The sequence below is a fragment of the Entelurus aequoreus genome, linkage group LG28, assembly GCF_033978785.1.
Source record: "Entelurus aequoreus isolate RoL-2023_Sb linkage group LG28, RoL_Eaeq_v1.1, whole genome shotgun sequence".
In the NCBI taxonomy this organism is placed as follows: Eukaryota; Metazoa; Chordata; class Actinopteri; order Syngnathiformes; family Syngnathidae; genus Entelurus; species Entelurus aequoreus.
In genome coordinates, this window is record NC_084758.1 from 23,354,095 (window position 1) to 23,365,936 (window position 11,842).

The 11,842-nt window shown below is 41.1% G+C and overlaps 1 protein-coding gene across 4 annotated transcripts in view; it reads right to left on the reverse strand.

Moving 5' to 3' along the window:
- Window positions 1–11,842, reverse strand: part of diaph2 (diaphanous-related formin 2) — a 1,018,926-nt gene that overhangs the window by 907,259 nt on the left and 99,825 nt on the right. For 3 of the 4 annotated variants that reach the window (XM_062039765.1, XM_062039764.1, XM_062039767.1), the window contains one exon: window positions 5,260–5,280. The exons of the other annotated variant lie outside the window; for it this stretch is intronic. In XM_062039765.1, coding sequence (XP_061895749.1) covers window positions 5,260–5,280 — 21 coding nt within the window. The remainder of the gene's footprint in view (window positions 1–5,259; window positions 5,281–11,842) is intronic. 4 annotated transcript variants of the gene reach the window in all.

Here is an 11,842-nt window from a genome sequence, read left to right on the forward strand (position 1 = left end):
ACTGTATATGTCTCCGTTATCCATAGGTTTATCTATAACCCATAACACGGTGGCCAAATGGATATAGTCACTCATGAACGGTCAGAGAAGCACAAGGCGGCGGCAACGCAGTATTATGGGCCACCTTGCTAAATGGAGACCCGAGGGTGTAACATATGCCGAGACAAAGATGGCTATGCTGATAGCTGCAAGAAACATCCCGTTCTCATTTGCGGATGTTTTCAACAAATCCGTGAAGGATACGTTCCCGGATTCAGAGATCGCTCACCAGTACTCAAATGGCAGAACAAAGGCTACTCAAATAGTGAAAGGTAAGTGTTTCCCCCCCGAAACCACCCCAATCTCCCGAATCCGGAGGTCTCAAATTTGGCAAGTATGGCTACAAGTCAAACAGAAGACGACAACAAAACCTGCCTGGACTCCTGTAAGTTGTATTTGTTTATTCTGATCATATTCACAACATAGTTTTGGATGTGAAGGCACTAGCATTTTGTTAGCTTAGAAATTAATGATTGAAAGCATCACAAATCAGAATCAACGTTTAAAAAGGTGGACATTGCGAAATAATTGGAATGTTAGACCTGGTTCCCATTGATGCCCAACCCTATTCGGCGGGGATGCATTAGAGCAGGAGTGTCCAAACTACGGCCTGCCGACGTCTTCAAATTGGCCTGGAAACGTCATGAGTAAGGAATCAGCCCGCAGAGAGCTTTAAAGGCCTACTGAAAGCCACTACTACCGACCACGCAGTCTGATAGTTTATATATCAATGATGAAATCTTAACATTGCAACACATGCCAATACGGCCGGGTTAACTTATAAAGTGCAATTTTAAATTTCCCGCTAAACTTACGGTTGAAAACGTCTTTGGATGATGACGTATGCGTGTGACGTAACCAGTGAAACAGAAGTATCGGTACCCCATTGAAAACAATACAAAATAGCTCTGTTTTCATCTCATAATTCCACAGTATTCTGGACATCTGTGTTGGTGAATCTTTTGCAATTTGTTTAAAGAACAATGAAGACTGCAAAGAAGAAAGCTGTAGGTGGGATCGGTGTATTAGCGGCGGCCTACAGCAACACAACCAGGAAGACTTTGACTCGGATAGCAGACGCGCTAGCCGACGCTAGCCACCGACCGCACGGATGATCGTGGTGAAGTCCTTCGTCCTTCCGTCGATCGCTGGAACGCAGGTGAGCACGGGTGTTGATGAGCAGATGAGGGCTGGCTGGCGTAGGTGGAGCGCTAATGTTTTTATCATAGCTCTGTGAGGTCCCGTTACTAAGTTAGCTTCAATGGCGTCGTTAGCAACAGCATTTTTAAGCTTCGCCAAGCTGGAAAGCATTAACCGTGTATTTACATGTCCCTGGTTTAATAGTATTGTTGATCTTCTGTCTATCCTTCCAGTCAGGGGTTTATTTCTTTTGTTTCTATATGCAGTTAAGCACGATGCTATCACGTTAGCTCCGTGGCTAAGTTAGCTTCAATGGCGTCGTTAGCAACAGCATTTTTAAGCTTCGCCAGGCTGGAAAGAATTAACCGTGTATTTACATGTCCCTGGTTTAATAGTATTGTTGATCTTCTGTCTATCCTTCTAGTCAGGGATTTATTTATTTTGTTTCTATATGCAGTTAAGCACGATGCTATCACGTTAGCTCCGTAGCTAAAGTGTTTCGTCGTGGAGATAAAAGTCACTGTGAATGTCCATTTCGCGTTCTCGACTCTCATTTTCAAGAGGATATAGTATCCGAGGTGGTTTGAAATACAAATCCGTGATCCACAATAGAAAAAGGAGAGAGTGTGGAATCCAATGAGCCAGCTTGTACCTAAGTTACGGTCAGAGCCCAAAAAGATATGTCTTGCACTGCATTCTAGTCCTTCACTCTAACGTTCCTCATCCACAAATCTTTCATCCTCGCTCAAATTAATGGGGTAATCGTCGCTTTCTCGGTCCGAATTTCTCTCGCTGCTGGTGTAAACAATAGGAAAATATGAGCAGTCCTTTCTCCGATCAGAGACCAAAAGTTGTGAACTTTATCATCGTCGTTCTATACTAAATCCTTTCAGCAAAAATATGGCAATATCGCGAAATGTTAAAGTATGACACATAGAATGGATCTGCTAGCCCCATTTAAATAAAAAAATGTCATTTCAGTAGGCCTTTAAATGTATTTTAAAAGACAATTCATTAGCTGCTGCTTATTTGTGGATAATATGACTAAGTCAGGATTTAATCAGACGCAGTACTTACTTATATGACCCAATGCAAACAACCTTCCCTAGTCAAAACAAAAAATAAAGAAATAAAACATCTAACCAACAAAAAATGCCAACAGACATGGTCACAAATAACACAATATAACACAATTTGTGGATATTATTAAAAAAAACAACAACCATGCGACATAAAAACATTTACAATTACACCCATTTAAATCCATTACAAGGCATGGTGGGAAAAATGCAAGACACTCTACACACTTATCCATGTTTGGCACATTTTAGCTGCTTGATATTTCGGATTGATTACAAAACTTTAAGTAGGTTGTCACAGAAGTAAACAAGGTAGGAGTCCAACTTTCACATACTCTTATCATAGAATTATATTGCACACCTATATGTTACTTTACATGCAGTCGGCTTTCGGCCCTCGAACAAAGTTTTTTAGCCCAAAAAATTTGGACACCTTTTCGTTAGAGTATTGTAAGTACTTTGCTGCCAAACATTGCCCTCAAAAAATTCATCAACTGAAAAAAGGTTTTCAGAATTGCATGCTCCTGATCTGTGTCCTCATCTGACACAGTTTCAAAGTAGCAGCCTATGCATTTCCGACAAGAAGCCTGGACCCAAGCGGGGCCTGATTATGTTAAATTTCATTTACCCAACACAATGTGGCTATTGCCGCTGAACGCGGCGCAACTTCGCCCACATCAATACAAGCGACGCTACGATTCAGCTCTTCCCTCCACGCAATAAACAGCACAAAAGAACAGCAGAGAACCACAAAGGAGGCAGAAATTGCAATCGATAAAAATTGGCCCTGCAAAGTGCCTCAAAAAGGGGGGCGTTGTGTCTGAGAGCATAGACCGAGCGTAGGCTGGGTCACGGAGGGCTGCTCTAACATGTCTGTCTTCTCTGTTAACCCTTCCAAATGCTTCAGACCCATAAAACAAGGTCGATGAAATGTCACAGTGTAACACTTCCCAAAAAAACATGGGTAAACATTTTTTTATGATTTTGTGCGAGTGTGTTTGTGTAAAAGAAAAAAAAAACTGAAAGGTAAACATTCAGTGCAATGCTGTTTACAGGCATAAGGTGGAGGGAAACGTAAAGTCAATAATCAAGCCATTTGCCGCTCTCTGCATGTTCTGAACTTCTGTTTCCATGGCAGTGTTGTACTGGGCAAAATGACACTGCCTGCTATGGCACGGATGTAGTCTAATATCGTGTAATATCATAATAATATTATCATGTTGATCTCTTTTAGACAGCAAACTAGTTGACTAAACCGCAGGTTCTCATGTGTCTCATGTGTGCTGGTATGACAATAAAGTTCCTTGAATACAAAACCCAAAACCAGTGAAGTTGGCACGTTGTGTAAATGGTAAATAAAAACAGAATACAATGATTTGCAAATCCTTTTCAACTTATATTGAATTGAATAGACTGCAGAGACAAGATATTTAACGTTCTAACTTGTAAACTTTTGTTATTTTTTGCAAATATTAGCTAATTTGGAATTTGATGCCTGCAACATGTTTCAAAAAAGCTGGCACATGTGGCAAAAAAGACTGAGGAAGTTGATGAGGGTGAACAGGCTAATTGGGAACAGGTGGGTGCCATGATTGGGTATAAAAGCAGCTTCCATGAAATGCTCAGTCATTCACAAACAAGGAAGGGGCGAGGGTCATCACTTTGTGAACAAATGCGTGAGCAAATTGTCGAACAGTTTAAGAACAACATTTCTCAACCAGCTATTGCAAGGAATTTTGGGATTTCACCATCTACGGTCCGTAATATCATCAAAAGGTACAGAGAATCTGGAGAAATCACTGCACATAAGCGATGATATTATGGACCTTCGATCCCTTAGGCGGTAATGCATCAAAAAGCGACATCAGTGTGTAAAGGATATCACCACATGGGCTCAGGAACACTTCAGAAAACCACTGTCAGTACAGTTCTTCGCTGCATCTGTAAGTGCAAGTTAAAACTCGACTATGCAAAGCGAAAACAGTTTATCAACAACACCCAGAAACCCTCCCGGCTTCGCTGGGCCGGAGCTCATCTAAAATGGACTGATGCAAAGTGGAAAAGTGTTCTGTGGTCTGACGAGTCCACATTGCAAATTGCTTTTGGAAACTGTGGACGTCGTGAGGAAGAGAACCATCCGGATTGTTATAGGCGCAAAGTTGAAAAGCCAGCATCTGTGATGGTATGGGGGTGTATTAGTGCCCAAGGCATGGGTAACTTACACACCTGTGAAGGCACCATTAATGCTGAAAGGTACATACACGTTTTGGAGCAACATATGTTGCTATCCAAGCAACGTTATCATGGACGCCCCTGCTTATTTCAGCAAGACAATGCCGAGCCACATTCTGCACGTGTTACAACAGCGTGGCTTTGTAGTAAAAGAGTGCGGCCTGCCTGTAGTCCAGACCTGTCTCCCATTGTGGCGCAATATAAAGCCTAAAATACCACAACGGAGACCCCGGACTGTTGAACAACTTAAGCTGTACATCAAGCAAGAATGGGAAATAATTCCATTTGAAAAGCTTCAAAAATTGGTCTCCTCAGTTCCCAAACGTTAACTGAGTGTTGTTAAAAGGAAAAGCCATGTAACACAGTGGTGAACATGCCCCTGTGCCAACTTTTTTGCAATGTGTTGCTGACATTAAATTCTAAGTTAATTATTTTTTGCCAAAAAAAATACTTTTCTAAGTTCAAACATTAAATATCTTGTCTTTACAGTCTATTCAATTGAATATAAGTTGAAAAGGATTTGCAAATCATTGTATTCTCTTTTTATTTAGGAATTACACAACGTGCCAACTTCACTGGTTTTGGGTTTAGTACTTCAATCCAATCATTATGCCCATCACAAATGCATCTGTATAAATGTATGCTCAAAATATAATAAAAACTGTATGCATAAAATACATGGTGTGTGTGCGGCCAAATCACAGACAGCCATAAAGATACAGAAGCCACATGATGATAGTAACAATAATAATAATAGTAGACTACTTACCGCGACTTTGCTCCCAGTTATCTGCATGCAGCAATCAGCGGAGAAGGTTAATGTGCAAAAAGACACAAACAGCACAGTTATGAGTAGGCCAGACAATTACACATTGAGGCATGAGCTGAACTTTTGGTCACATTAAAACAATGTCCTTCATACGGTACACAGCAAAGATGGCTTTGTTTTTTTTAATATTCGACAGTAGCGATTAGAGGCATACATATGAAACAACATGTCTGCAATTTCCAGATGTTTCAAGTGTTAGTAAGACAGATAGGAGATGTCAATGATTTACAGCAGCTTGCCTCACCATTATGGATGTCTTCCTTATTATGTGTTTACATGGCAACAACTGTGGAAGAGATCCTCTTTAAAGGTCTACTGAAAGCCACTACTACCGACCACGCAGTCTGATAGTTTATACATCAATGATGAAATCTTAACATTGCAACACATGCCAATACGGCCGGGTTAGATTAGTAAAGTGCAATTTTAAATTTCCCGCGAAATATTCTGCTGAAAACGTCTCGGTATGATGACGTTTGCGCGTGACGTCACGGATTGTGCGGACATTTTGGGACACCATTGTGGCCAGCTATTAAGTGGTCTGTTTTCATCGCAAAATTCCACAGTATTCTGGACATCTGTGTTGGTGAATCTTTTGCAATTTGTTTAATGAACAATAAAGACAGCAAAGAAGAAAGCTGTAGGTGGGAAGCGGTATATTAGCGGCTGGCTGCAGCAACACAACCAGGAGGACTTTGAGTTGGATAGCAGACGCGCTACCGTGAGTACAGCTTTGGCTTCCAAACATTTGATCGCTTGCCCGTACGTGCGTGCCGCTATGTGCATGTCACGTACGTAACTTTGGGGAAATATATGTGCTGTATGAACTTTACGGAGGTGAACGGTACTTTGGGCTGTGGGATTGAGTGTGTTGTGCGGGTGTTTGAGTTGTATTGGTGGGTTATATGGACGGGAGGTGGGAGGTGTTTGTTATGCGCGATTAATTTGTGGCATATTAAATATAAGCCTGGTTGTGTTGTGGCTAATAGAGTATATATATGTCTTGTGTTTATTTACTGTTTTAGTCATTCCCAGCTGAATATCAGGTCCCACCCGCCTCTCACAGCATCTTCCCTATCTGAATCGCTTCCACTGCCCTCTAATCCTTCACTCTCACTTTCCTCATCCACAAATCTTTCATCCTCGCTCAAATTAACGGAGTAATCGTCGCTTTCTCGGTCTGAATCGCTCTCGCTGCTGCTGGCCATGATTGTAAACAATGTGCAGATGTGAGGCGCTCCACAAGCTGTGACGTCACGCTACTTCCGGTACAGGCAAGGCTTTTTTATCAGCAACCAAAAGTTGCGAACTTTATCGTCGATGTTCTCTATTAAATCCTTTCAGCAAAAATATGGCAATATCGCGAAATGATCGAGTATGACACATAGAATGGACCTGCTATCCCCGTTTAAATAAGAAAATCGCATTTCAGTAGGCCTTTAACTCATCGGTAGAATTGATTCACGATCGAAAAAAGACAAGGAGTGGCCCAAAAAGGTTGCAGAGTGTCAGTCTTCATTAGCATTTTAGCTTTTCTTGCGAACGCTCGTCTTAGTTAATAAAAATCATCGGCTTGTGGCTTGTGCAGCCCTTTGAGACACTCGTGATTTAGGGCTATATAAATAAACAGTGATTGATTGATTGATTGATTGATGTTATTGGCCAAACAGAAAGCAAATAACACCGATTTTAAAAAAATGATGCAAAATAATATTGTCCAAAGTCTAGCGAGGCACACCGAGCAGCATATCATGCAGTGTCTTGACAACAAAAGCTGATTCCCGTGGCCATTCCATCAACGTACGACTATCCACACGTCAAGCTCGTTTGACGTAAAGCCGAGCTCGCCTGACATTTTATCTACTCTTCCCAAAGTTATGCCAGCACAGAGGTGCTATCTGTCCTCAGATTCCATCCCATTTGGAGTCTAAATCGGAAAAGAAACAGTCCATCATAACAAGTGGCGAATTGAATGCCCGCCTGTCGGACGTAGTGACTTATAAACACTTAACGGAAGAAACCAGACTAAACATGGCTGCCTGTCAAACGTGGTTGGTGGCGAGACTGCTTTTATTGCTAACTATGCAGGGATGATAATAGCCCTTGCAAAAGTACTCACCCCCATTAGAAATAAAAATTTGGAAATTAATGACGTTTTTTTTTGCCTATCATTCACAATCTCTATGTAAGACAAGAACACTAATGTTTTTTTTTGTTTGTTTTTTTTAAGCATTCCTACTCGTAAAATACGGCAAGTACAAGGTGGCTAACAATTCCGCCCATAAAGCCCTTTAAAAACATCCAAAAACCGCCAACAATACTTTATTTACAAAATGAACGTATATCGCGTTATTGTTATTATGAGTGTATGTACCGTATTTTTCGCAGTTTTTTTCATAGTTTGGCCGCAATTATTAACACATTACCATAAAATATCAAATAATATTATTTAGCTCATTCACGTAAGAGACTAGACGTATAAGATTTCATGGGATTTAGCGATTAGGAGTGACAGATTGTTTGGTAAACGTATAGCATGTTCTATATGTTATAGTTATTTGAATGACTCTTACCATAATATGTTACGTTAACATACCAGGCACGTTCTCAGTTGGTTATTTATGCCTCATATAACGTACACTTATTTAGCCTGTTGTTCACTATTCTTTATTTATTTTAAATTGCCTTTCAAATGTCTATTCTTGGTGTTGGCTTTCATCAAATAAATTTCCCCCAAAAATGCGACTTATACTCCAGTGCGACTTATATGTTTTTTCCCTTCTTTATTATGCATTTTCGGCCGTTGTGACTTATACTCCGGAGCGACTTATACTCCGAAAAATACGGTATGTATGTATTTCAGTTTTAGGAGTTAAATGGTGGAACAAGCTCAGTGATGAGCTGAAGACATGTAGTTATTTGTTAAGGTTTAAGAAAACCTTGAAATGTGAAATAATTGAAAATTATAAAATATAGCAACGATTACTTTCATCCCATTGATTTTTTTAACGATGTTCCAGGCAATCTAATTTTCAGTGAATGTATATGATAGGCAAATATAAGCTTTGGCTTCAGCCTATTCCTTTTCGGTCATTCTTTTTCTTTTCTTTTTGTGTGTAAATGTGTATGATTGTTAAATATGTGTAATCTGTACTGTTAAACTGGTCACACAAAATGGTTGATGGTTGATTATATGACCGAAATAAACTTATTTCATTCATTATAAGCACTAACATTAAGGAACTATTTTTAGCGGCACCGCGATCATAGAGAGGCTGTTGCTGCATCGCGTCTGAGTTGGTGAAAGTTATTTCTTAAATTTTTTAAAGTTATGTCTGGATTATAGAACTATGCCTCTCACCTGTATAGTAGGTTGTTGCCATAAACCCAAGAAGTTGGTCAACTTTGACATTCAACTTTTACATAAATCACAGAAAAACGTTTGTTGGCCACACATTATTTTTCTTTTTGCACGTGGAAGCATTATGATTAATTGTTCATCTAAACGGGAATATGTGAACATCCCAGTGAGAACATTGTACAATAGGACTGAAACTAGAGATGTCCGATAATGGCTTTTTTGCCGATATCCGATATTCCGATATTGTCCAACTCTTAATTACCGATTCCGATGTATACAGTCGTGGAATTAACACATTATTATGCCTAATTTTGTTGTGATGCCCCGCTGGATGCATTAAGCAATGTAACAAGGTTTTCCAAAATAAATCAACTCAAGTTATGGAAAAAAATGCCAACATTATTATTGAAGTCACAAAGTGAATTATTTTTTTAACATGCCTCAAAACAGCAGCTTGGAATTTGGGACATGCTCTCCCTGAGAGAGCATGAGGAGGTTGAGGTGGGCGGGGTTTGGGGGGGGCGGTGGTTTTCGGGTAGGGGGTAGCGGGGGGTGTATATTGTAGCGTCCCGGAAGAGTTAGTGCTGCAAGGGGTTCTGGGTATTTGTTCTGTTGTGTTTATGTTATGTTACGGTGCGGATGTTCTCCCGAAATGTGTTTGTCATTCTTGTTTGGTGTGGGTTCACAGTGTGGCGCATATTTGTAACAGTGTTAAAGTTGTTTATACGCGCACCCTCAGTGTGACCTGTATGGCTGTTGACCAAGTATGCTTGCTTTCACTTGTGTGTGTGAGAAGCCGTAGGTATTATGTGACTGGGCCGGCACGCAAAGGCAGTGCCTTTAAGGTTTATTGGCGCTCTGTACTTCTCCCTATGTCCGTGTACCACTCCGTACAGCGGCGTTTTAAAAAGTCACACATTTTACTTTTTGAAACCGATACCGATATTACATTTTAAAGCATTTATCGGACATCTCTACTGACAACAGAAGTGAACCACATAAACAGATGAGATTCGTGATAAAGTCGCCAGCAGGAGAGATATAAGTTCTCAAGCAAATTGGTGTATGTGTAAAAAAAGCTGTGGTCACTCACCAAACGCCAAATGCAGTCGCTGACCAAAGCATCGTATTACTCGGGAGTCGAGAAGTCGGCACCGCGCGGCATTTTTTTTTGTTTTTGTCATAATACGTGAGAGAAGCCTCCATAAAGAGGACGCAGAGAAGAACAAACGGGCGAAACAAAGGCACATTGAAAAAGATACCGGTATGGCGGTAATGTCTCAAACATATACCGCTATTGACTATAATACCGGTATCGGTACCCTACAGTGTTTCCAGTTCAAACCCTGATGCATAAGTTTTTTGTATAAAATCCTACTACGCTCTGTCAATGGTGGCAGCTTCTATTGACGTGTTGCGCCAGATAACTACTTACATTCCAATCTATTGCTACAGCTCGTTTTTGTCGATTACACGTGGCGTCCAAAGCAAATGCATCTTGATTAAATGTCAGAGAAGAACACGCCGTGCCTTTTTGCCTTCTACCTACTCTCTCCTCTCTTCTGTCCTTCACTTCTGCCCTTCTAAGCTCTCTCACACACGCTTTGGAAATCTCATTTCCTAGGTCTTTTACTCCGACTCTTCCTGCCGTCTTGCGAGGGTTTACAGGTGCCGTAAAGTCAATTCTACATGTGCCACCGCCTGGTGCGCGGCATTAATCAGTCTTTGTATACGCCGCCACTCCAGCAGGAGACCTACTGCGCCGGGGATGTTTTATGCTGACTCGGCACGGTGTGCACAAGCTTGCAACCTTTTCCACAGTTGATGCCTTAAAATAAATGTGCAAAAAAAACCAAACAAAAAAAAAAGTAGCGTTACATTTTGAAAAACACCATCTTAACAGACTGTAGGGATGTAACGATATGAAAATGTCATACAGTGCATTCCGGAAAGTATTCACAACTTTTTCAACATTTTGAATGGAACAACCTTATTCCGAAATGGAATAAATTCATTTTTGTCCTCAAAATTCTTCACACAATACCCCGTAATGACAAAGTGAAAACTTTTTTTTTTTTAACATTTTGCAAATTTAAAAAACTAAAAATGTACAAAAAGTATTCCCAACCTTTGCCCAACGCACCTTTGGAAGCAATTACACCCTTAAGTTTTTGTCAATATGATGCCACAATTGTGTCACATTCCTCTTTGCAGCACCTCTCAACCTCCATCAGGTTGGATGGGAAGTGTCGGTTTTCATCCGGGATGTCTCTTAGTCTAGTCAGGGAGGTGACCAAGAACCCGATGGTCACTCTGTCAGTATTCCTCTGTGGAGAGAGGAGAACCTTTCCAGAAGGACAACCATCTCTGCAGCAAACCACCAATCAGGTCTGTATGGAAGCCAATTCTTCGTAAAAAGTTTGCCATCCTACACCTGAAAGACTCTTAAACCACGAGATACAAAATTCTCGGGTCTGATGAGACAAAGATTGAAGTCTTTGGCGTGAATGCCAGGCGTCATGTTTGGAGGAAACCGAGCCCCGCTCATTACTAGGCCAATACCATCCCTACAGTGAAGCATGGCGGTGGCAGCATCATGCTGTGGGGATGCTTTTTAGCGACAGGAACTGGGAGACTAGTCGGGATAGAGGGAAAGGTGAATGCAGCAATGTACAGAGACATCCTGGGTGAAAACCAACACTTCCCATCCAACCTGATGGAGCTTGAGAGGTGTTGGAAAAAGGACTGGGCCAAATTGCCCAAAGATAGGTGTGCCAAGCCTGTGGCGTGGTATTCAGAAAGACTTGAGGCTGTAATTGCTGCCATGGAGCGGCATGTCTCAGTGGGTAGAGTGGCCGTCTTGTAACCGTAGGTGTCAGAAAAATTGTATGTAAATTATCAAAAAACTTTCCGTTCTCTGAGTTCCCCGTGAACAGATGAAAGCTGTCTTTGTTGCACCAAGCCAAAGGCTTGGAAAATTCCGCTGTGTAAGATGGGAGGAGACAGGAGGGGTTATGTATTGTGATCCAAGAGTTGCCCAAGCTCGATCCAGGACCAGCCCAAGCCATCTTTTTCTTTTGTGTTAATTTGACCGAAAACAATGGCTGTTAACATAACCCCCCATTCCTTTAGAAACAGCTGTTGTTGTGTAAACAGGGAATA